Source organism: Diadema antillarum, unplaced genomic scaffold (assembly GCF_040938485.1).
Source record: "Diadema antillarum isolate AM-2024a unplaced genomic scaffold, OU_Dant_1.0 seq00000775_RagTag, whole genome shotgun sequence".
Lineage (NCBI taxonomy): Eukaryota > Metazoa > Echinodermata > Echinoidea > Diadematoida > Diadematidae > Diadema > Diadema antillarum.
The window spans coordinates 1,031,126-1,058,888 of NW_027271664.1; the positions used below are offsets into that span (position 1 = coordinate 1,031,126).

General features: G+C 36.4%; 1 protein-coding gene and 1 long non-coding RNA gene across 2 annotated transcripts; both read left to right on the forward strand.

The window, feature by feature from the left end:
* The first annotated feature begins 12,949 nt into the window (after positions 1-12,949).
* LOC139738936 (NLR family CARD domain-containing protein 4-like) lies at positions 12,950-17,541 on the forward strand. The gene is made up of 2 exons (XM_071649560.1): positions 12,950-13,121; positions 15,929-17,541. Exons 1-2 carry the CDS (start codon positions 12,950-12,952, stop codon positions 17,539-17,541), a joined length of 1,785 nt encoding a protein of 594 aa, XP_071505661.1.
* A 2,737-nt stretch (positions 17,542-20,278) lies between these two features.
* Positions 20,279-23,356, forward strand: LOC139738950 (uncharacterized). Its single transcript, XR_011711483.1, has 3 exons — positions 20,279-20,406; positions 22,716-22,813; positions 23,258-23,356. It is a non-coding gene; the product is annotated as an uncharacterized lncRNA (long non-coding RNA).
* The last annotated feature ends 4,407 nt before the right edge of the window (positions 23,357-27,763 follow it).

A 27,763-nucleotide genomic window follows, 5' to 3' on the forward strand; every position in this document is an offset into this window, starting at 1 on the left:
CCTTTCATCATGAACTCAACTTAATTTGAAAATATACTCTCGATGAATGATTATAGAATATGAAAGAAACTTAATTTTCCTGATATCAAAAAATATATGTTCATAATATCAGCACAAGGATATGTAATATTGCATTTTAGTTCCGAGCAACACCATAGGATGGCCTTTGTTTTGAGACTAGTTTGGGGCGTAATATTGCACCGTCAATGACCGTGGCAAGATCGAACCCAAAATGAACCATATAAGAAGCAAAGTTCCACCATTTTCTCAAATCGTGTAGTTTGCACCCATTTTCGCGACTTCGAACCCTTCTAGCTCCCTTATTGAACCTTTTTTTCTTAGTGTGTACATAAAGTATATTAATGTTGTTAGTCACAGCATATTTACCTACTGCTCATTTTCTAAAAAGCACACTTAACCCTATAAAGCCCAAGGGGGGGGGGCACATTGTGCCCCCCTACCATATTTTCGTTTGCCACTCCTACACCCTTTACCCGATTGCAACCAAATTTGGTGACTCTTCCTAAAATCTTATTGCAAACATTTTGATGTATAATTTAGCTATGTATGATATTGCTGGTTGCCATGGCAACCATAAACTGACAACCATGTTCGTCAGATTTTACATGATTTTCTGTTCTAATTGCAGTTAACAATATAATAATTAATGAAATGGGAGTTTTCTTCACACTAAGAAAAAATGATTCATTCTTGCACCTTTTAAAGGTGCAAAATGATGTCACACTGGTGGCTCCCTATGGGTGTTATCTTGCACCCTCAAGAAATTGGTGCAAAAGTAGCACCATGGTGCAATGGTATAATTTTGCACCCTGTGGGTGCACCTTTGCCCCTCCATAGAGGGTGCAACATTGCACACTTTATTGAAGTGGGAAGTTCTTCCCTTGGGTGCATATTTCCACCCACACTAAGTGGTGCTAAGTTTCACCCTTTTCTTGAGGGTGCAGCTTTCCACCCACACTAATTGGTGCCGAGTTGCACCTTTCTTGAGGGTGCGATCTTTCTCCCTTCAATTTTCGGCGCAACTTTGCACCCTCTCTTGCCTCTACTTTTGGTGCAACTTTACACCTTTCGTGAGGGTGCAAAGAAGCACCCTAAGTTCCAAGATTGTAGCCTCTTTTGAGGGTGCGATTTTGTGCCATATATATAGGTATAATGTTGCACCTATGTGGTGCTTATTTGATCCATGACGCAGCAAAATTGCTTCTTTAAAGGAGCCAGTCAGTGTCACTGTCTACGCCTTTAGAGGCGCAATGTTGCCCAGTATACTGGGCAATATTGCGTCTCTAGAGGAACAGGCAGTGACACTGATTGGCTCCTCTAAAGAAGCAATTTTGCAGCAGTTATGGATGAAATAAGCACCACATATTTGCAACATTATACCTATAAGGTAAATATACTTAGCATCACATAACAAGGTACAATTTGGTTACTTAACTACTTTAAACCTTGAATAGTGCGAACTAATGCAAGCCTGTTTGCTCAGTATATCAAACTTATGCTGTTGTTGCACTCTGCAAAGTAAATAAGATTGGTGTAATTTGGATCCTGTGAATCATGAAATGTGTGTGTGGAATTTGTGAGTTTTGAAATGTTAATGTAGAAGTTAACTTATAGTTGTGTTTGAATGACATACTAAAACCAAATATTTACCCAATTACCTTTCCAATGAGGTGAGCACTATCACTATCTATCAAACAAACCCTCTAGGCAAGAGCATACATCTGCATGAAGGAAGAGGTAAAAATATGATATACATTTGTCTGGATACGTTTTATTCAAAACGTACTTGAATACGTACTTATTCACATAATCTATAAGAATAAAATATGCTTTTTACCAGTACACAAAGCCTCAAAAAACAAAAGCATGCTACGTACATTTCTAAAGTATGCACCATATCTATAAAAAAAAAATGTAAGAGGATTTAGCAAGTTGTTTGTATGCATTTAAACGAATAGGCCTACATATTTCCATGCGTACAATATTCATGTAACAGTGACGTCATCATGAATCATCAAAAAGACATGTTTCAAGCATAGACATGAATTTATCTAAAATTTAAAACATGTCTTACAATAAGGAGTTTGTTTTATAATGACGATGCCAATTGTCTTAAAGTCCTTATCACGACATGTCTTGGTGTTCACACTTATTCAAATCATGAGATTCTTGGCACTTAGATTACGACTACAATTTATTATGGTTTAGATACTTAACTGACATACGCATACCATATTCAGATATACGGGCATTTCGATGAAAACATCTAAATACAAGGTATAATTATAATATGAAAATCGAACTTGATACCAGCCCTTATGGGCTACCAATGGAGACTAGGCAGAATCGCAGTTATCATGGTTATGTATTCAGATTTTGTTTTGGGTGATACACGCATTCCGACTGATTTGGGATCAATTCGAGTCCCTCGAGCTGAGATTCCGGAACTGCAATGAGCAAATCATCATAATGACTAACAAAGTGACTGAGAATAATACATGCACCAGTTTCTGTTTCGTTGTTCTATACATAGAAAATTGTTACGTTTTCCAATCCTCTGTAGGCACACAGGGATTTGCAGATCACCTTTGGCTATAACGCCATGGTCGCGTGCAAAATGATTGCAGCTTATCTAACTTGCAGTTTCCGAATAGGGGACTACCGTGCTTATACATATTAATCGGATGATAGACCCCGTCAAAGAGTAAATTGCGGATATCGTATACCATTGTCAAATCCACTTTTTGTTCTGTACACAGTTTCACTGGACTCTTATGAACCACTTAAGCATTACCAAATCATGGAGTATAAGAATAATCTTATGTTATTTCCTTGAAACGGCGGCATTTGTATGAGCGGGAACAGTTTGGCATCATACATGACTTAATGCATGTATTATACAAGGTTTCAGGACACTTTGAACCGTGTCCCCCCCCCCCAAAAAAAAAAAACCAACCCACAAAACAAAACAAAGCAAAACAACAACGAGTGAAATGTTGTATACCCTAGGCCCATTAGTGTATGATCTCTGTCCTTTGAATACATTGCCCATATTTTTCAACGAATAGGCATCTGGATGCAACGTAGGTATATATAAAATGATTTTTTTTTAAAGGACAATACATTTAACCACTTCAGAAATAACTATGGAACAAATAGCATCATATTGACACGTTCCCTTATTCCTAAATGACGTGACAGAAAACTTTCCTCACCGAAATCATTCTGTCGTTATTCAAGTATACAAGACATTGATGATTATACACCTAGTTCGATTAAAAGTATACATGGAGTCATTGCAAAAGTATCTAATGAATAGCATGCTTCAGAACTACATCATTGTCATTTATTCTATGACGCTAATAATAGAGTAATTGTTCCGCCATACTGCCTGCACTGTAAAAACATGGGTGTTAGATTTAACACCACGGGTGTTAAATCTAACACCGACCAAACTTCAATAAAGGACCACACCCACAGGTGTTAAAAATGCACTGTGATGGTGTTGAAAAGTGTTCACCTGACACTTCGTGGTGTTAATTTGACACTGTACCTGGTGTTATTTTGACACTGTACTGGTGTTAATTCAAAAATGACACCACATGGTGTTGATTTGATATTTGTTGGTGTTAATATCAATGGTTTAACACCCGTCCAGCTTCAATAAGGGACCACACCAGCTGGTGTTACTTTGGTGTAAATTTATTTTCACATTTTTTTCAAAAATCTGGTATTTTAATGTAAAATTTTTGATCGTCTTGTTTAAATAAAAAATCAACAAGAAGTGCAGTTACTAAGAAACTCTTCAAAAAACAGTTTAAAATTTGGAAATGACACCCGGGGGTGTTAATTTAACACCATAAATGAGCACCGAAACTTTAACACCAGCTCGGTGTTCACTATTTAACACCGGACTTTTTGCAGTGTGGCAGGTTGTAGTCCTCCTACGACGTTTGTTCAGCAAATAAGGCACAAAATAAAATTTTGCGAATTTTACACGCTGTTGCCAAAGTATCTAATCTTCTTTACTACTATTCTCAGACATAAGGTATGCTGATGCTGTATGAATTAGAAACGGAAGCTTCACAAATATTCGCCATCTAACAAGGTAAAAGCGAAGTGATGTCTTGTGATTACACTGATTTTCAAATGTAAGCTCATTGACTTTTTGACTGTTGACGGAGTCGGACTTCACCAATATCAACACTTGACAGCCATCTTTAGATGATCTGAGGAGTGAATTTGGTGGTCATATAGCTCAAAAGTGTGGAAAGTTATTAAAAGAACACCACAATACTATGTCGACAGTGCTTACAAGGTGAGATACAAAGAAAGAGCACGAAATGGCATTGTAGAATTTGACAATGACCTACAATATTTGACCTTGAACGCTGGCACCCACAAGGTGGTAGAAAACTTCGTCCAATCGTACATAAATATGCAATGTTTCATTTGGATACCTCAAACAGTACTTAAAGGGGAATGAAACTCAAATGTACCCGTGGATTGGAGCAATATCATAAGAACACATAAGTGAACATGGAAAATCGTATGATCCAGTGGAAGTTATGCATTTTTTAAAGTTTCAGTGTCACTTTCATGTATGGAAACGTATATGAAGAAAATATCAAGGGAATTCCATAAAATCTGATTCTAAATGAAAAGTACAAATTGCCTCCACTTATTTGTCGTTGCCGTAATGTTAGGGGTAATATTACCCCCACCCCCTTCTGGAAGAAGTAAATCAAGTGCTCCTTTTGTAATGCTAGAAACGTGAAACTATGCCTATTTTCTTTACATTTCTTTATATAATTTTCCATGGTTGACGTCAAAGATGTAGCTTTCTCATCTCGTAATGGCGGCACTGAAACTCTAAATATATGTGTATATATAGCTCTTCAACGGATTTTCCGATATTCCTCAATTTGTGACGATGTGTTCAACTGCTAAAGTAATCTCCCTGCATCAACTTGTCCACTTGTACTTTTCGTTTCATTTCCCTTCGTGATACAACGTTGCCATAATCGATAACAGACTGATTTAGGAACGGAGGGACAAGCTGAACAACATCATTTCTCTGGTGACAATTCCTTGTAAAAGTATACACCATGAAAACTTAAGGCTGGCAAACTATATCAAGACAATTATTGAACAATATTGTTAATGAAATGCCGTAGGTTTTTCTTCGTGATAGTTGCCTGTTCAGATCAAGGCTTGCAATGTACTGCTGAAGTATGCATCGGGTGTTTCTGCCTTGTCTGGGATACTGAAAGCCACAGAGCACAGAAGGCCGGAAACATTGTAGCGAAGGAAGACACGATTGTATACAGGAATTCGGGCAGATTTCACAACCATCCAGCCAAATAGTGATGTCACTAGTGCGCAGCATTCACAGTGAAGATTGTGGGATTTAGTCCTGCCAGGTTCTGAAAGAGATTTAGGCATGAATAAATAATGACTGAATAAAATTTCGAAGGAAATAGGTCGTTTACACTACGCAGTTTTGTTGCTTACAAACAGGTTGCAACTATGACCATTGACCAGAAAATGGAAAATTAAATTGATTGCATAGATCTACTTCAGGTTTCTAACGTCTTTTGCTGAAATAATGAGAAATGGTTTTGAAATAGCTGCGATATCCAAAACAGAGCAATAATAATATAATATAGGACTCACTTTTTATCACGATCGCTGCGTTTTATTTTGTTTTTGGATGGCTCATCCATTTCAAAACCAATTTTCATCAAATAATCTTTAGAATTCCTCTTAGAAAGGCATACTCTCTATTATTTCATAAGTAGGTTCTTGGTATATCACAAAAAGTTAAAAGCCCAAATCCTCACCTCCACCAATACTATACCATCCCTTTAAGCTTTGATATTGGTTTCTAAACAAATCCGGTCGGATAGATTTATTTCAGCTCTTTGTCATATAAGTAAAACATGATAATGTTGCAAAGAAATATTCCTCTTATATTTCTAGTCACAAAGCAGATGGAATTCCCGTCTCCCATAAAAAAATAAAATAAAAGTGCAGCCCTTACTTTGTCACAGACATACAGCATGTCCTCTCCAGGCAGACGGGGAATTAGGATACAGCATGCCGACATCACTAAGTTAGAGCTGAAAAAAAAAAGAATAGATGTGGAATAGCCTGAGTAAAGTCATGTTGAAAAGAAAAATGTGGCGAATTTGGACTGAGATGAAAATACACACCTTTTATGTAGGCCTGCATACATTTATGACATAGGGCATATTCAAATATTCCCACATTTTTCCTGACCAACTCAAAGTCTTCATAACATAAAATAACAAAGTAAGACAACTTCAAATTACATGCCAATTTAACATCAGTTTGCTGTATATTTTACACAGTTAGGAAAGGAGTAAGACTTATAGACCTCAACCATTCAGCCGTTGCTGAGCTTGCCACAGATGATGGTCCGGGTGCTGGCCATGGCAATGGGTGTAATGATGCCCATTATGGTTGACACCTCTAATCCTGCTACCACACACACACAAAAGTGAAAATATAGCCCCCTCTACTTATTCATAACATTGATTTGATTTACTTTGATAATACTGGTTACAGAAAAGAAGATTACCCCCCCCCCCCCAAAAAAAAAATAATAATGATAATAAATAAAATGAAATGAAATAAAATAAATAATATATAAATAAATAGATAGATAAAACAAAAGAAAAAAATGACGATTCTTGCGGGGTAGAGATGCTGCCTGTATGAGTTACAATCCATCATGGAGTTTTCAGGAAAAAGTCCAAAAAAAAAAAAAAAACTGAGAAGACGTAGAACGGAAAAGGCAAGAATGAATGATCGCAATGGTCCACTTGAGTAACATATCTCTCGATTATAGATGGTATCAAAAATTGCACTATAGTCTTATCAAATTTTCCGCAACCCACTAAACGGTGGCTACGTTATAGTAACTGATAAAACTGCGTTCATGTGTAATAATACGCTTTAATATAATATACTTCACGGATATCACATGCTGAAAATCTAGATGAATCAATAACCTGAAAATACATATACATGTATTACGGATTAATCCATTAATGAAACTTACATATTCTGTTGAGGAATCACTCTGTCCTTCAGAATTGCATATAAGTTTACGTGATCAGGAGAATGCGCGCAACTTCATCATATTGTATCTTGCTTGAATACCTGAAAAGGAAAATCAAGTGTCACGAGTTCAAGGCCACTGTTCATGCGTGTGTAATAATTTTGCAGAAGAGCTAACTTATGTAAATGTTACTACATAACTCACTCCATGGCAGCTTAATGTATAGTTCAATTCTTATGCACTGCCTTGCTGCATACAGGGTGAACTTAAGTCCACCACTAACACTACCTGACTACAGAGAATTATCCCAGCATAAAGATAAGCGTGCAATGTTTGCCATTATAAGTTTAGTTAGTACACTGGTCTATTTATCCATAAGTTTATCAACAATTATTCATCAACTTCCGTTCCTTTTATTCGTTATTAATCAAATGTGGTATGGCACGACGCGATGTATTATCCTTGGGGATGTGTGTGTGTGTGTGGGGGGGGGGGGGAGGTGGCGTAAAGGTTATGTTAAGGATACACTTCCTATAAGAATATCCGATTCCACGTTTTCTTAACTATTTTGTTTTGTTGTTGATCGGTAAATATAAAGAATTACTTGAAATTTGTGATTATGTATGTGTTCACTGTATTGTGAGTATAAATTATGCTTGTATAATTGTGTACGTAGTGAAAATTGTATCATTTATAATGTGTACATGTACATGAATATATGTGAGTTTATGCATGTATGTAGATATTCCTATGTGCACGCCCATGTACCAACAAAAAGAATTTCCTAAATGAACAATAAATGAATCTGAAATCTGAAATCGGAATGCCATGACGTCTTTAGCAAGACATTTTATCGCTAAAGCTGCTCTAATTCCACAAAATGGTTACGAAACAAAACAAAATAGAACAGAAAACAGCACGCATAAAACTAGCCAGTTTTAACAGAACTCTAAAATGAACATTTTAACATTACTGCCTGCAAGCCTGCATTATAAGACATGGCTATACAACCAAAAACATAACAGATACAAGAAATTTGATGAAGGGTAATATCGACAGTAAGGCCTTGGTCGAGAACATTGTGGATATTTCAAATCATGCTTTACGATGATGTTTTAACTCACCATTTTCCACGTAGTAGGAATCTGCGGGGTCTTGATATTATGAAGTGGACAAAATAATTTTGAAGTCAGAGCTGCAGTAAGCCGCTACGAAAAGCCTCAGAAGAGCTGATCTGCTATGGAAATGGAATTTGCGCTAGATGCTCAGCTCAAACACGCATGAACGAGCTGTACAATGAGCCATCTGGGAGTCAACTTATGTGCACATAAGTTTGCACGACTCAACAATTCACTGAATTCATAAATCATGTTCAAGAAAAGAATGAACATGCCCACACCAGGTGACCAAACTACTGGGTCCGTGAATTGACACTTTAGGAAACATCCATGTCATTATTTTGCATCGAATGTATTCTATGGATTAATAGGCGTTTAATTTTCCACTTCTGATTCTTAAATATTCAGTAACAATATATCAGATAACACTATCATTGATATGGGAGATAGTTGTATAGTGTACAATTTCGTTGGAGGTGGTTTAAAACACAAATCAGTTTCATGAAATCCATGGTCAATTTCACCGTTAGGTTCACAGATTTTGCTTTATTTCCAACCCTCTGTACAAAATTTTCACTTTGCACAGGGGTCAATGGGTGTGTATGGGGGTATGTGGTTAACACCCTGACAGTGGTGTTTAACAATGGCCAGGGTTTGAATGCTTCATTATTTATTCATGAGAAATTCCACTATCACAGCTAGTCTTTATTCATTCTAAAATGTGGTGTTTGCAAGCACACGGAAACATGTGCTTACATTTTTCATGTGCATGCATTTTACCCTTAGGCTTTACCGTGCATGAATCCATGAAAAAAAGGGGAAAAAAACAACCCTTACAAATAAATCGTGCAGTTTGCACCCTTATATATCCGCGAGTTTGCTCTCTAAATGATTTTAGTTTATCATTTCCTTTACTTTCACTTAATAAAATATGCATACATAAAATATGACAATGGTATGAATAAAATGACAATGTGACAAACAAACAAACAAAGCAAACAAACAGCAAAAGATATCAAGTGAAGGGGGGAGTGAGAAGGCAATTGGCCTTATTTAAAACTAATCCCGGAAAAGTAAATACATTTTATATACAGAGAAAAACATTGGCACACACACACACACAAACACACACACACACACACACACACACACACACACACACTAACACATACACACACATGCACACACAGAAAAAACATGGACCAGCGCATATTAGCAACACACAAGATGTCATTTTCACAAACACACCTTATCTTGCTAGTCTCTTATAAATTCGTAAAATGATATTGGTAACTTCCAGAAACCCTTTCAAGTATAATACGTTTGAAAGCTTCCTTAAAACTTTGTACCGTTTTCTTACATTTCACATCAGAGTGGATGGAATTCCAGATTTGAGGGCCTTGAAAAAATATTGACTTTTTTTTTTCTGTCCCGAGATCGAGTCGCAACGAAAATCTTTAGCGTGTAGTAGGGTTTGATTCTATCATCGCACAGTAAGCATGCAGGGAATGCTGTGACATATTCCATTTCGATTGGTCAATACCAGACGAGCAGTCAAGTATTCTTCGTTAGCTTGTTCGCAAACCCTTTCATCAAAGACTCAACTTCATTTAAAAATGCTCCGATGAATGATTATGAAATTATGGGAGAACATCAAGTTTTATGATGTCTTTAAAAAAAAAACCATGTACATAGTAGCACCACGACGGTATGCAATATTGTATTCAAGTGTCGATCAACACCATATGGGTCTTTCTTTGAGACTTGTTATGGGCTCAATATTGCACCTCAGCAAGAATGAACCACAAACAGGAAGATATGTCTTTGTAATGGTAATTACGTTTCGACATCCCAACCAATAAGAGATGGGTTAGGTGAATGTTAAAGACACGGGGATACACGAATAGAAATTGCTTAAAAAAATGAAATAAAACGAACATTATTCTAATAGGCATGCCTGGGCAGTAATCTGATGTTTCTATTGATAAAGAATTCTATTTGAAGATTCATATCAGTTTGCGTTGTCAGAATCATGAGGAAAAGTGATAAAAATAAACCGGCTATCCAGGGTACAGTTTAAACACTTTCACATGAAACAGCTCTGATTAACACTTTTGCACAATATTTCTGTTCAAAATTGACTTTTGTTTTATATGTTTTTATCTTAAAGTATAGGATTTCATTTGATGCAAAATATAGCCAAAATTATGTAAACGTCCAAAATGAATCTTCAGATTGCTCAGCGAGACGGCGGCATCGAATCCCGATCAGCGAAGGCACAAATGCACCTGTGGAATTGTTTTGTACAGCAATAGAAATCTGACGACTATTTGAATAATTACATCCAGTTGGAACTTCATCTGTTAAACCTCCTAGGTTATGTGTACAATGTGATTGGTCAATACCAGACAAGCAATCAGGTATTCTACGTTTGTTTTGTTTTTTTAGTAGACCCCTTTCATCATGGACTCAACTTAATTTGAAAATATACTCTCGATGAATGATTATAGAATATGAAAGAAACTTAAGTTTCCTGTTATCAAAAAATATATGTTCATAATATCAGCACAAGGATATGTAATATTGCATTTTAGTGCCGAGCAACACCATAGGCTGGCCTTTGTTTTGAGACTAGTTTTGGGCGTAATATTGCACCGTCAATGACCGTGGCAAGATCGAACCCAAAATGAACCATACAAGAAGCAAAGTTCCACCATTTTCGCAAATCGTGTAATTTGCACCCATTTTCGCGGCTTCGAACCCTTCTAGCTCCCTTATTGAACCTTTTTTTCTTAGTGTGTTGGCTGTAATTAGCTGAAGGACCAAATGGTGAAGTAATTATGGTTGTGAATTACTCTGAAATGGTTTTCTTATTATTTCTTTTATTTTTATATGACATAGGCATCAAACAATAGATATAATAGAAATAATTGAAAATACAGCATTTTCCAAAGACTACCCTTTTATCTTGTGTTATCTTCACACCAGCTTTACCTGTAATATCATTTGTTTTTCATATTATCAATCTGCAAACTCAAAATTTCAATATTTTGGAAATACGAAATGTGATACCAATATATGTATCCATTCCAAGCAATACATCATAGGTTTCATATATTGCTTTATATTGTAATGAATAGCGCCCCCACATGTTGACCTTGAGAAATTTAAACCGTAACAAATAGTGAAAGTTGATTTGCTTTACCTTTGTGGTAAATATCAAAATGATTGATATGAAAAAAAAAACATATATGCTCGGGATAAAGAAATACAAAAAAACCCCATGATTTTAGCGTATTTCCTATGTATTTCTTTATATTTTGGCAAATAGCGCCCTCAGTGGATGACCTTGAGAAATTTCAAATGTTGCGTCATGTAGGGTATGAGTTGCTCTATCCATGTGCCAAATATGACGGTCATACATCATATAATAAAGAAGTTATGTAGGGGGGCACAATGTGCCCCCCCCCCCCCTTGGCCTGGAAGGGGTCAAAATAGCTTGGGCTTTATATACTCAGGGTTAAACTTTCGCTTACTTTCGTTTTGACAGAGCATTACATTTATTTGATTTGCTACAGTGACATAAGTGAGACTGTTTTCATATCACAAGATTCGCAGCAAACATATAAATCAAGATAGTAGAGACAATTTTGTAATATATATAATGAGTTTGAGCCAGAGCACAAAGATTTACATTTAAAACTATTTTTTTTTTTTAGCAAATAGACGTTGTCTTCCTTTTTTTCTGGGGGGGGGGGGGGGCACTTTTCCACATTGTGATGGTATAGCAGCCCTCCTATTCGACATTGTCGTTTATGCCTTTAAACAAAATAGATGTAAACTGCGGACCGTCAGTGAATGAACTTTCTGTATAAATCAGTCATGAATAATGTTTAGATACAAATTATGTTAAGGTGGTTTTTTTTTTCCGAAAACAGCAGCTTCTACAAGGGCGTTACCATAGCAACCACGAAATTTAAAACAAAGTAAGACTTTTGATGACGGAGTTTTCTATGACAAACAAAATTTTCACTGGTAGAAGACACACTCAGACAGGTGCAGTCACTTGTCTCACATCTGCATTTCGCAGAATTGGTAACAATTTACCAGCATTATAACTACACTATGAATAATGATTTTTATTTCCGTTTCATTTTGTAACGCCGTTCCTTTTTGCGTTTATCGTATGACATGAATTTTTAGATAATTATATCAACAGTGATTTTGGTGTTAAATCATAAAGCTATATAGATTTAATCATCTTAATGAAATGTAAACAGGTGAGGTATGTTGATTTTGTGTTATCATCCAATAAAATATCGTCTTAATTATGTTTCTTCATCTGAGCATTTTTCAGGTTGTATTCTCATTTGTAAAATAGTAAATCCAAAGAAAAATAAAACCCAAAACAAAACAAAAGCGAAAACAACTCTTCGTTACATCTACGCAAAGTATCGGGTGACATCATGTCATGTCAGTTATTTGCCGAGTAAAGATTAGGATACGTATTATAACAAATACGTCATTTCAAAATAATTTTCCTATTTTTCTAGCGATGGCATCAGGGCATACTATTGAGGAGTGTGCTGATAGATATCAATCTCGTCAAAGCCGCTGTACATATCAATCTTCCTCCAACATCCCTTCTTTAAATCTTACGTGTGTTGTGAGTGGATTCAAACCAAACATTTCCATGCTATGGACCAAGGAGTCAGGAAAAAGAATGGATTCCGTGGTTTCACAACAGAACACACGCTCTGATGGCACATACGAGAGGTTCGAGACAATCACTGTTTCAGCTGAACATGGGACAGAGCAGACCTTCGTGTGCGTGGCTACCGGTGACTCTCTGAATGGAACGTCGACCAGAGAAATCACCGTTCTGCCTTCATCAGGTTTCGTGAAATATTGCCAATTCTATGTTTCTGAAAAATAACTGGCCTACAATTACTTTGACCAATGTTCTTGTTGAGATTTGTAACGGGGAAGTACAATTCGCTCATTCATATTTTGAGCAAGTAACCTTTCCTCACAATAAGTGTCCATTTTACTTGTCTCCAATTTACTATAAAAAAGAAAAGATGCATTGAAGAGAAATTTTTACCAATTTCAATGAATAAAAAGTAGGAGAAGAAGAAGAAGACAACGAAGAAGAAGAAGAAGAAGAAAAAGAAAATGAAACTTACCACAATTGACAGGGGTACGTGTCACAAGTCCGACACCAACGAGTTACACAGCAAACGAGTCGCACAGTTCGTGATATCGAGCTCGTTGGCATTATTACTCGTGGGTGCCGGTCTCGAAGGATGACTCAATTAGAAATGTGTCGTTTAAATAATTTGTTTCGTCATCATAATGATGATATGTGACAGTGCATCACAAAACCAAAAAAAGAAAAGAAAAGAAAAGAAAAAGTCGCACCCCTTGATTTTACATGAGAACTCCAAAAAGGTGAAACAGGTCAACCAAGTCAATTTTAGGTTTCCATACTTTCTGTAAGAGCTAGTTTTCGTCTTCGTCTTCTTCTTCACTTTGGGATCATAACATGAATGGAAAAGTGTTTTCCAACAGTTTTCTCTGCAATAATTTCATGTAGAGTGTGATCAGATTCGTTTTACAAGTCCCTTTTCATTTTGTTGAAAATCTTTTGCACACTCTTCACTTTCAACTCTAATAACTTTTGAAAGGATAAACATATTGCTTTGAAAGTTGGCATTAATCATAAACAGAATGCGTTGATATAACAAGTACAATCTCAGCTTAATATGATAATCGCTTCATTGTTGTTGCTACGGTGGTTTATATCCTGTTTTTGTCCCATTCATCCCACAGCTAGCACGGCTTGACAAAGATTAAGCGCTTAAATAGATCCTGTACTTTAAGCCTCTTTTCTAAGTTTACACTTTTCCAGAGTGTGTGCTTTCTTTTCAATATTTATATAGGTTAGGGGAGTCGATTTGAATTGAGTTATGCATCATTTTAAAGCTGAGAGTCTGATCTTTCAGGATCTGCCCTTAACTAGAAATCCATGTCTGACGACCTTTTGATGTTTTTTTTGTTGTTGTTGTGATTCAGGGTCAGATATGAATTCAGGCAATCATCCACTTCGTTTTCACCGTCAAATATAAACTTTTTTTTTCTCTCTCTCTGTCTCTCACACACACACAAACAAACACACACTCAAACGCATAATACTAAAATATTAACATTGTATTTCCTATCTAAGTTATCATATGCGTTTATTTCATTGACTTCTAAATGGAGTAATGAATGAAACGCGTTTCATTTTGGTCTGTATCAAGCTTCAGGAAAACGTGTTAATTCGGGTCTTATCACTGGACTCACTATTGGTGTGCCTGTTGCCATAGTCATCATATTTCTCTGTATTGGGAAATATCAGCAAAGCAATCATCCGGACTACCTACCGCGAAAAGGTACTGGTTTATTTTCTGTAAGGTTAGATATTTACATTCATTGCGTTAATGATTATGCGCTTGTGTGTCTGTGTCTGTGTGTATGTGTTTGCGTGCGTAGGCCTATATGTGTGTATTTCTTTGGTGTTATATATGAATTTTTCATAAATTTGATACAAAAATAAAATTACTAATATTTGTCAACATTACGGAGACCGAAACATTGTCTCATGTAAACAGAACTTGCACATCTATTATCAACAATGAATACTCTATGTCAAATAGAATATCTTTTAGTGATCGTGAATTCTGTAATCTCATTGGTCAATCACACTCAGACCAACCACTGAATATTTTCCGTATTCCGTGATATGACGTCATGATATTAAACAGCTAGCTAGCTGTGCGTGTACGTATGCTCGCGTAATCAGCTCGCGAGACGTAAGTAAGCATGGCTGACATCCGACGATTTCAACATCATTCACGAGAGGAAATCAGCGAGAAGAAGATTAGTACTTACACTTAAAAGGATAAAATCGTTATCCCCTGCTTGTTCTTACGAAATACGGCAAATATAGAACGGTCTGGTGCCATATTCCATGAGACCGTTCTATATTTGCCCATAAAATGTTTTTCGTGAACGAGCAGGGGGTTACTAATATTATTCATGAAGGGTGAATGCATCAGACCACATCATCGAAAGCGTATGATATATGCTTGAAATAATATTGGCCTGAAAATCTAGTTGTGAGAAGAGGGGAAAACGAGTTCAGTGTTGAAAATAAGTTGTGCCCCTGATATACTGTATATGAAAATGTTCATTTATAGTGATGCTCTTGTTGTTATTGATGATAATATTTCAGGATGTGGCTGGAACCCCTGCTTGCGAAGACCAAACATACCAGAGAGATTTCACGAGGAAGAAGAATTAATGTTGAGTAAGAAAAATATGTAGATAATCAGAATCTTATTCGTTGTTTAAGCAAAAAGTGCAGTAGTCCATTATGCACAGTGATTTTTATACATTCATTAAGGTTATGATATCTCATCTCTTTTAACTACATTCTTTATACAATGATAGAGCTGTATTATGTAACACAGTTATTCGAAAGAACGATGTATCATATTACAGGGCTTCGTTCTCTCTCTCTTCACCATCTATCTCTCTCTCTCTCTCTCTCTCTGTATACAGGTTATTCGTACGTGGCTACGGGTATTTATGTGCATTTTCATATTTATAATATTGATTTTATGTTTTTTGTTTTTTTGTTTTTGGTTTCTCTTCTAAGAACAAGCATCGCTTACAAAGGAACAGGTACAGCTATGCAAGAAAGAGCTGAAGGAGTATTACCGTGTGTCACAAAGCAAGGTCATGGTGGATCCACTCAACTTTATGGAACGTGTTGAATTGGATAACATTTATACGAATTTAAGTATAATAGACCAAAGCAGCAAGCGTAAGACACCAATAACATACGACGATCTTCTGACAAACAATGAAGAGGGATATCTTTCAAAGCGACTGCTGATCCAGGGTGAGGGAGGTGTCGGTAAAACAACGCTTTGCGCTAAGATTGCCTGGGACTGGTGCCAGGGACGGGTTCTACAAGATCTGGACATGGTGCTCCTAATAGCTCTGAGAGATATTAAGAACGCAACAAGTATTGGTGGTGTTGTCAAAACGTATCTCTCTCATTCAAATACGGCAACAAAAGAGGAGATAGATGAATATATTTCAACAAATCTGAGTAGGATTCTCATTATATTTGATGGTTTCGACGAGTTTGACGAAAATTTAAGTAAAACGAGCAGCAGTGAGGTCATTCGCATTCTAGGAACAGAGCAATACAATTCATGTAAAGTAATCGTGACAACACGCCCTTGGAGGACAAATGAATTCATGATGGACAGGATTCTTGCCGAAACTTACACTTTTCTAAACGTCGAAGGATTTAACAAGGAGAATTTATCAATTTATATTAGAAGGTTTTTTCGGATTAAAGAGAAGGACACTCTTGCAGAAAGCTTGATCAGTTTTATGCAGGAAAATGATGTCATCCGGTCGAACATGGCCCCGTTTCCTATCTACTGTGCAATGCTTTGCCTCCTGTGGAACGACTTCAGTGAAGAAAGAAGAAGAGATATGCAAAAATTGCGCACTTTTTCCCAGATTTTGGGAGACATGATCTCTTTCCTGAAAGAACACTACGCATCAAAAATATGTGAAAATCCACTGAATAAGAACACTCTTGAACATTTAAAGGAAGCTGGTAGGGCAATTCAAGAAATTGGTGATATAGCGTTAGAGGGTTTATTTGACAGGAATCTCTCATTTTCTGAAGAACACTTCAGAGAGTGTCATGATGCTATGGTCACATGCTGCAGAGTGGGGGTTCTGACTATAGAAAAAGATGCCGTCAAGAGGGAACGTCGGCGCGATGTCAACATTTCATCCTTGGTTACATCAACTGTTTCTTTTCCCCACAAACTTTTTCAAGAATACGTTGCAGGGAAACACATTGAGTATTTATTCGACAATGACCGTGCTAAGTACGACAAGGTGAAAAACAAACTTCTTAGTCGACCTGAGGAATTCCGCTACGTACTCTACTTCACCTCAGCTTCAGGAAATGAACTCGGCCTTGATATCACCAAAGGCTTGATAAACTGTCCCTTCAATAACTTTACATCTGATCCTTACAGTGACAAAGAGAATGATAGTCGTGATTTCTGTGTTGACGTTGCGTTTGAATGTCATACTGAGGAGGCAACAAAGGCAGTGGGAGAACGATGGCATGAACACAAACTATTGTCTGATTCACCAGAACACACAGTGTCAGGAGTGGTGTTCATGGTGCGCTACAACCAGGTGGTGAGTGACACAACTTCAATATTGATATGAAATGTTTCGGAAAATATTATGTCGAACGAAAATAAGATTTCGTGTATATATATATATATATATATATATATATATATATATATATATGTATATATTATATACGTGTGTGTTTCCCTTGTGTGAAAATGAGTGCGTAATCTACAACCTTAACAGCTGTTCTCAAAGTTACTTTCCTGACCTGGAACAGGTCTTATCAATTAGGGGAAATTGTTTGAAATTAAAAAAAAAATAAATCCCGCACAATTGTTTTCATGTTTCACGTATAATATTTTGTAAAATAATTGCCTTCCTCCGTATGTAACATTTGTATGAGACTTGATGTATGAGTTTAATCTGAATACCCATGTCACTTGTTTCATGTCTTGTTATTAACTCTTTGTGTGCCATGGTAGAAACCCCAGTGTGCCACATTATTCAGAGACATCAACTTAATCATGCTTTCAGAAAACATTCTGATTTTCCAAACTATGAAATTTCCATCCGATTAATGTGAAGCTGGACATGTAATGAGCAAAGTTGAAGGGAAAATTCCAAGCTTTGCTTTAATGGAAATTGTATGACAAACCAATTATTGTTTTCAGGGAAATTGATCAGTAGCTACATTAATGTAAAGGCACAAATTTTACAACCAAAACAGTGACATATCAATAAGGAAAGACCGATTGATAGTCAATCATTGCGAGAAAAAGAAAATCAAGCTATATGAAATGAACGGAAGCGCGAGAAAAACTTCCATTGTACTGAGAAACTTGGCGATTTATCGATCGGTTTTAGCGGATTTGGGGATTTTGAGCAGAGTATATGCGAAGTTAGCACGCCGTCGACTGAATCGGACCTGCGAACATGGCACATAGAGAGTTAATCAGAACGTTTGGAGGTAAATTGTATGAAACGTTTTCCATCGTGGCTTTTAGAAAAAAAAAAGTTATGAGGAGTCAAGCAATATGTTCTTATGGCAAAATATTTGGACTCCACGGAGAACATAACGCAGTTTCTTTGTCTACTTAAATCAGACCCATTTGCGACTGCTGCAGCTGTCAAACTGCCCTTTGTAGTAATCTTCCAAGTTTGGTTACACTAAAGACGCCGTGTATTCAAGGGGGATGTCAAACTGGGTATCATAATGTAAAACATACCTGTGTGTGTAGAGCACACATCTACTTAGGGCACATAACACGAGTATTGATAGAATCATATCCATCGCCCTTCTGCCTTTCTAATAACATATCCATTTTGAAAATATATTCTGTCCTTCTCAAGTTGTGATTAGTGAAATGACGATATGAATAGAATGTGTATCAAAATGATCCTCTTTGCTCTTTGATGTTCAAACCTCCAGTCAACTGCGAATACTTAATCAACCCAATTCTTCTGTGTATAATTGCTTTTCCCTATCGTCAATTCATGTTCGTTCTATTAGCAATCGCTATATATGGACCTGGTGGAGTGCGGAAAAACTGTGTCACGTGACTTGGCGGAGGGCATGTGTTCCAGCAGTGTGCTCCGTAAAGTACGACTATGTTACTCACAATTTCACGTGGAATTCTACAAGATCCTCCGGGCACAGGCTTCAAACTGTCAGGTAAGAACTTATTGTATTACCACTATCTACAACACGTATGCCTTTTTTATGTACAGACTACAGATTTAATGTTACTAAGATATTTGAAAGAGGCAATACATTAACTGGATGACAATAAGAAAAACCCCTCTTAGATACAAACAAGGTTTCCTTGCAGACAAATCTTCTCAAACAAAGAATCCAAGGTACATCTTAAAGAATATGTAATGATCATGTTTACCATCGTAGATGTTATATTAACTGACATTAAGTATGAGGATCACGGACTGTATAGGGATTGATTAAGCCATCTTTCATCCCCTGACTCAACTGGATGGGTATGTACACTCCTATGTATAAAAGGAGAGTACATTATACTGCTTCGAACAAAGTCGTTATTAGTGTTATTTCAACATAATCATGATATTATTATTAGTGGGTTTATTAAGTAAAAAATAATATAGCTTGATCTTACGTCTATAGCTTTAATATTATGTCCGCACATTTCATCATAATTACCATATGTGACCCTGCACCTCAAAACAAACAAAAAGTCGCCAGACATGATTTTTAGTTGAGGACCATATCCTGAAAGAGCAGACTTTCAGCTTTAAAATGATTATAAGTCAAATCAAATGGACTCTCTTAACCTATCTAAATATTGGAAAGAAAGCACAAACTCAGGAAAAGTGTGAACTGAGAAAAGAGGCTCTGAAGTACAGTGTTTATTCAAGCGCTTAATCTTTACCAAACCGTGCTGGCTGTGCGATGAATGGGACAAAAAACAGGAAGTAAACCACCAGAGTATTCAACAATGAAGGGATTATCATCCCTATGAAATTAAGCATGACTCATTAACACATTCTGTCCATAATTCGTCGGTGTTTTCACGAACCGACGCTATTTCGATTTTGGTCAAAATTTTCAAAATCGAGATATTGGTACCAAATGAAAGTGCTTTCAAAACTCTACCAAATCCCCAAATTTTAGATCACAAAATTAATTATTCTTAATTTTATCAAAGAAAGAAAAAAACGACGGTACTCGAAATATCGAGAAATTGAGAAAAAGGGGTTTCACGAACCGACGCAGTAAAGATACGCCGGTTCGTGAAACCCGAATTGCTAGGGTGAAGAGCAATGCGGGTTTTACGAACCGTCGCGGTTGCAATATTTTGAGCTTTGTTCAACTTACTGGCCTAGAATTAGGTTTTGGCCCTAATCCAGATCTCAGAGTGAGAACCAAACCTTCTGAAAGATGAATGACGGCCTAAGCCAGCCCACTGTCCACGAGTGAAGTGAATGGTAAGCTATAATCCTATTAAAATCATGCTCAAAATAACAGTTGTAGTTGGACTACCATAACCATTAATTGCGGTAGAGTGTAGTCCCATGTATTCAATCGCGTGATGCTTATGAAGCCTAGTCTGTAAACGTCATCCAATTTCAAATTAGATCCCAAATCATATCATTTATAGTTTCTTTTCAACTTATGTCGTTACCTCTGAGACTACTGAGTACTGTAGTCGTAACGTCTGTGTGCAAGACATGCAAGATGTCAAAGTCTCGAAGACACTCATAGCTATTTAAAGCCTTGACTTGAGTTGAAAATGAAATCATAAGATTGACAAAGTAGGCCTACTAAACTAAAAAAAAGTAAAAAGTCTTAAAGTAAAACTCAAAGGAAGAGTAAAGAATAAAGGTAGACATGTTAGACTTTAACTTTCAAGTCTAACTATTAAGTCTAAGTTAAGACTTTACTTGTAATACCAGTTACTAAAACTAAGATCAGCTGAAGTCTAAGACCAAGTCAAATTAACACAGAGTCTATAGTCTAGCTCTAGATCTACATCTAGACTAGTGGTAATAGTAGGTAGAGTCCACCCATTTTCCCCCATTTTTTACTGGTCCATTCCTGAAAAAGTTACTGGTCAGTGTCCAACAGCGATTTTTCCTGGTCAGGGACCGTCGGACCAGTGCCAGTGTGCAGCGTTGGTGTAGATGTCATCTATGACAGTATGTGGTCTAGTGATACTACCTAAACACTACGAGTACTCTGTTACAGGTTAGGTGGCTTTCCTGTACAGTGCAGTGTTATAGTATACTTGTGAATTCAGCCCTAGTAGCGTACTGTGTGTAGATATGTGACTTTATGTCTAACGTTAGTTCGAGTGGAGTACCTTTGGAGCACAGCGGTGGGGCTTTTTTTCCCTAAAACTTGTGAATGCGGCCCAACCAAATGGCGTTTACATATTTACGCGTGATTGATAGTGATACAGTAGCGCTGTCGATTTCCACAGCAGCCATACATAATCTTTTGTCCTTTCTTCTTTCCTTTTTTCCCTTTGTTCTTTCACCCTTTTTATTCTTGGAATCGAAGGACTTCTAAGAAATGTCCCTCGACTGATTTAACCAGGACTCTTGAGTCCTGGTAAACCTAACCTAACCGAGTAACCGTTAACGTTTGTTAGGCCTAACATATCAGTAACACTGACTTAGTCCTGTATTGACTTTGTGTTTGGCCGACTTACTGAGATGGCGAGTCTAACTCTTTAACATTAGTCTAAACGTAGTCGTTAGATCTGTCAGTGTCAGTGTCACCGGTTATTGTATATGGTGCCATCTCTAATGTACGTTAACAAGTTGATGTTAGTTATCTATGTCAACTTACTGATTCAGTAATAGTGGTACTGTCATCCTGTTGGATATCGCCGCAATATCATCCGTGATGTGTTAATTTCGTGTCACAAAGACAAAAGTTGCCAAGATCTAATAGTATTAGATGTCTAGATCTAGATGTAGTCTAGATCTAAGTAATATAAATTCTGTGTAACTTAAAAGTGAAAGGTCTAGACTTCACTTAGTCTATAATTAGACCAGATATTCATGAGGCAAAGGCCTATTTAGTAGATCTATTCTTATTCTATTTTAACGTCAATTCCTACTAACTCGCCACGTGTTATTCCTAAGGCCAAGGACTTCCGGGTTAGTGATTTTTTTTCCATAAATACCAAACAGCAGACGTGTTTCATTGCATTCTTGCACAGACTTCATGAAAATATGTGCAGTATCAAAGAAATATGATGCACATGACAATGCCAGTGTTTTATAGGTGAATGGTTAATACCTTTAAAAGCTGAATGATAATGTAGAGTCTAGGTCACTAGTAATTAAGATGTTACAGTCTCTGATAAGAAACAGGTTTGATTGTCATAGACTGTTTCCCAAATGCAGGTACATGTAGTAATATTCAGCTATTTCAATGCAATGCCTTGTTTACAAGTACATGTAGATTTATATTCATGTGAATGATAATTCAATTTCTACATGAGACTTACTACATGTAAGTGCTAAACATAATATCTTGCATCAGTAAAATGTGTAAATGACGGGACAATTTGAATATGCATCAATGACGAACAGCAGCATTTTTTGCCATTCTTTGATCCTGCATAGGCCTACCATTTTGTTTTATGTTTAATATAAATAGAGCAAAATAATTTCAACTTCAGTTTTGTTGGCTGATTTTTTTTTCTTCTCAAAATTAAAGTTGTATCTTGTACCATGATGTTTGATTTTAATCGAAAGTTCTTAATTTCTTTCTTTTCTTTCAGATGACTGGTGCCATGTAGTAGCGAAGAACTGGACTGTCTCAGAAAAGAAAAGGAAAAGTACAAGGTCGTGTACATCATCAACGGATGTGAATACAATGGTAATGTAGAGTCTAGGTCTAATTAAGATGTTAAAGTCTCTGATAATAACCAAGTTTGATTGTCGTAGACTGTTTCCCAAATGCAGTTAGTAATATTCAGCTTTTTCAAAGCAATGCCTTGTTTACAAGGACATGTAGATTTATTCATGTGAATAATAATTTAATTTCTACATGAGACTTACTAAGTGCTAGACATAAGATCTTGCATCATTAAAATATGTAAAAGGCGAGACAATTTGAATATGCATCAAAGACGAACAGCAGTATTTTTTTGCCATTCTTTGATCCTGCATACCATTTTGTTTTATGTTTAATATAAATAGAGCAAAATAATTACAACTACAGTTTAGTTGGCTGATTTCTTTTTCTCAAAATGAAAGTTGTATCTTGTATCATGATGTTTGATTTTAATCGAAAGTTCTTAATTTCTGTCTTTTCTTTCAGATGACTGATGCCATGCAGTAGCGAAGAGCTGGACTGTTTCAGAGAAGAAAAAAAAAGTACAGCATCGTGCTGATCATCAAGGAATGTGAATACAATGGCATAGGAAAGAGGACAATCTACAGATAGGATAGAAGGGAGAAATTGGGATGAAGGGCGACAACATAAGGACGGTATATCTACAGTGAAATGTGATTGTAAAGTGGAAACATGAAAGGAGATTCTAAGATTGAAGGTGAAAACAATGCATTCCATTCTGTGATGCCGTAATTACAATTTTGCTACACTTTAATAACACTGCAGAGAGACATTTATATCAAGGAAAGCTTCATGTGGACATGGAATGTTAGATTTTTTAAAGTTTTTATTGGTATGTATTTCATGATAATAAATCTTGAAGGTTTTGTGTGGTAATCATAACCTTGTGATAAATCTTGATAGATTTCTAAGTGCACATTGGCAATATTAGATGATGCTGTAATCAGATTAAGTTCTATTCTCCTTTATTCTTTTATTTATTATTTTGTTGTCTTCAACCCACTCTGAATGTGTCACGTATGATTCTTATAAACATGGGAACATGCACTCCATATAACTGATAGGACTTATAACAAATTGACATAATTATTCAACCATCACTAGACAGTTCTGTTATAAGATGTTCTTTATTTAACTAAAACTGTAAATTATGATACGTGTATGTTCCCATGCAAACTCACAACAAAATACAGAAATATGATTTCTTTTAATAATAATTCATTATGTCTCTAAATTTACAATTAAAGAAAGTGATTGCAAAAAGGATGTCAAACATTGCATATTAAAATAATAGATTATTAATTTGTCTCCATCCGTAGTAACGCACGCAACTGCAGTGTGCAGTTTGTAGGCTGCTGTGAAAAAAAAAATCACAGGCAGCCCAAGCGGGATTCGAACCCACGACCTCTGGATTACTAGACCAGCGTCATAACCACAAGACCACCGGAGTGCCCTGGCACTACCTTTACACATGAATAATTAAATATAGAAGGGCTTGGGAGCGCTTCGAAGTTTACTGCTCTTATTAAATATGTACATGTCATTTGCAACTCAACTAAAGATGATTAAACACACTGAAATTCTTACTTTAAATGATATTCATAATCTGTTTTTTTTTTTTCTTTAATAGCTTGGGACGGACACTTTATACACTGTATCGGTCTACATTTCGCCTACAATATGGAATTCTTTACTTCGAGACGTTTGTTTTAAAAAAAAACAAAAAATTAAGAGTCCTTTAAAGGTGCTGTAAAACAGTGGTGTTTGTTTGCTTGTTTGTTTTTTGGTGGGGGGGGGGGAGGAGGGGAGTCAAATTAGCCTTGGCCACTCTCCACCGTCCTTTTTTTCTTCCTTTAGCTGCATTTTTTTTAGTCATCACATGAAAATTCGTCTGCATCCACCCCGTAGTTTTGCTGATGACCTTTCTTTTTAATTATTTTAGCCACACACATTTTGGCCGAATTTCCCCACCCCTCTTGTGAATTTGCTAGTACAGTGTACATGTACTAAGACACATTCTCAGAATGTGTTTATAGTACTGGTGGATTAAGGATTCACAGGGAGGGGGGGGGGGGCAAAAGGCTGATATGGGCTTTCTACACACATTTTTAGATGCTAATTATTGGTTAACAGGAGCACGATCATTTATGTTGTGATTAATTTGTTTCCTTATATATGTATGACTTCTATTAGAGACTTAATTGGCTTGGCACTCCTTACATCGACCTATTTTAGACACCCATTTCCTTCTCTCTCTCTTGCTTTTTCTCTACTGTCCTGTGAATAGTGTAACTACATGTACATGCAGTACATCTTCTCTTTTGTATGATATACATCAAGTTTTATCTGAGCATATGGGTGTTGCAGCACTCTCAAGCTTCATGCATATGCAGCAACATCTTTGTGTGTTCATATACATAGTTATGCTTGATATGTTAATTTGAGAATGTTATTCGTTCTCTTGTATATGTTCCGTCCGCACTCTATAGATGTAAATGTACGATGTAAGATTTGGTGTGCATGTTCGAACTGTGTTCCTCTTTTTGTGAACACACAAGAACTGATATAATAATGAACTTGAATTACACATATTCTTGAATCTTGATTCCATCTCCATTTGCCATTAGATATTTATTGATTTGTGGAGCTCTTCCACAATTGTTATCCTTCCCACTGTCATTACTCATCTCTGAATAATTCAAATTTGATATTTTATTGAGTACCTATGTTTCTTCGATTACATAATGTACCTCTTCAATATATTGCTGCAAAAGGCATAATAAAACATGACCATTATTATATTTAAAATGAAGCTTGAAATTCTGATAGTGTTGATATTTTTGTATTTTTAGGAGTTTATCAGTTTCGAAGAGTGCATGCAGGATGAGTTTTATGTTTTCATATCAAGTGCAGCTATCATAGATTCTGTTGAGCAGGATAGAGAAAGATGGAAAATGAGGAATTATGAGTGAATTCGCATGTGAGCCAAATGGCAATAATGACACCGATAAAAATTGTGACAAAGTAAAAGTCACAAATAACAGAGTGCATGAGTATGAAAGATGAGTAAATGCAAGTAATTATTACTGACTGGCACGTCTTTTTCCCAATTTTTAGCGGTATCCTTCATCTTAGAACAAACATTCATAATTATTATGAAAGAAGTGAACTGAATTTGAATTAAAAATAATGTGAAAAAATAAAAAGTAAGTTAAAAAAGTTAAAAAAACAGTAAAAAGTAAAGAATATGAAACACAGTATACCGAGTACATGTATAACCAAATGATAGATGTCCACATGCAAAAGTGTTAAATAATATATCCACAAAAAAGGGGGCAAAGAAATCTTTGGAACGATCAACGACAGCTCTAATAATAATACTAAATGAAGATGAAAACAATGACAACACGCTTTTTAGAACAATTAAGAGAAACTGGCTTGTATTATCATCTTAATTATCACCAAATGTATTGTAATCATCACAACAATCATTACATGACAATTAATTTCAATTAATAAGGTTATTGTTGATAAGCAGGTATAGCCCTAATAGTATTTGTATGTAAACACATACGAAAATGAAATAGCGACGGTTCGTAAATACACGCGTATTGCACGTTACCTATTGTGCAGGCCCGACAGCGCGGGTCTCACGAACCGGCGTAATACAACTTACGTCGGTTCGTGAGACCCGCGCTTAAGTACATAACCTATGGTGCGCGCAAGAAACGATGGATTTACGAACCGACGCAGTGAGTTTGAAGACAGAAATATCGTATTTTTTTTGGATTCACACTAAAATTACACTATGGATAGGAAGAACAACTTCCACTCTCATCACCCTGTCAAAATTTTCACACACAAGACAGGAAAAGTCATTGAAAACGTTGTCTAAAACTTGTGAGATCTTTAAACGCGATTTTCTCAGAATTGCATTTTCGCTCAAAAACGAAATAGCGTCGGTTCGTGAAAACGCCGACGAATTAATGCCAACTTTCAAAGCAGTAGCGCTTTCCTTTCAAAAGTTATTAGAGTTGAACGTGAAGAGCGTGGACAAGGTTTTTCAGAAATGAAAAAGGGATTCTAAAGACACACCTAATCACACTATTCTACCAAAAATGTTCGAGATAAACTGCTAAAAAACACACTTTCCTGCCCGTTTTATGAAACCAAATTTTGGCATAATGTAAAAGAAGACCCGCTCTTTCAGAAAATATGAAAAAGTCAAGTTCGGCTAGGTTGACCCATTTCACTTATTTTCAGTCCTCACGCAAAGTCAGTGTGTGCGACTTTATGTTCGTTTTGAGGTGCACGGTCACATATGGTTTCTGTTTGTTTGTTGCTTTTATTTGTTTTTTTTTTTCATCTAAGAAGATGGCTGGATAGCTTATGTTCAGCTACGTTAATTTGGTCTTCCGTGGAGTCCAGTTGGTAGCCTACGATCCATCTCTACAATGATCTCTTTTCTTCTTGTTCAATTATTCCTTCTTCCAAAGTTCACACCATTTCACTAATCTCTCTTTTTTTTTCGTTTCACATTTCGAATCCGTTATTCTTTTCAGATTGAAGATCTGGATTTCAGTCTTGGCAGCAGTAATAATGATATCCTAAATCAGTCCTCGGTGGGAGAAGACTTTGCCCAATGGGTTTGTGCTATGCCTCGTCTTTCAAAGTTCACTCTGGGATGTGACTACTTGCCCGATAGTTTCCTCACAACAGCCGCCACCTTAGCATCATCATGCCAGGTATGTAGTATTTGACCATATTGATATGAGTCATGCAGTGTTGGGAGAGGACTGTATTTTTTTTTTCGAGAATGAAAAAAAACCTGCGTTGTAGTGTAGTGTACAGATTCCTTCAGCAAATCAATCCCAATTTACTTGGTTTTGACTAAACATTATTCGTAAATCCAGTCCACCTCGGCATTATGGCATTCAATGTGTAAACGAAAGCATAGGTATGAACACTTTT

Excerpts from the sequence above, each read along its gene's own strand:
- LOC139738936 (XM_071649560.1), top strand. The coding sequence starts at position 12,950 with ATGGATTCCGTGGTTTCACAACAGAACACACGCTCTGATGGCACATAC. Across the intron at positions 13,122-15,928 it reads CACCGTTCTGCCTTCATCAG|AACAAGCATCGCTTACAAAG; the intron begins GTTTCGTGAAAT and ends TTCTCTTCTAAG.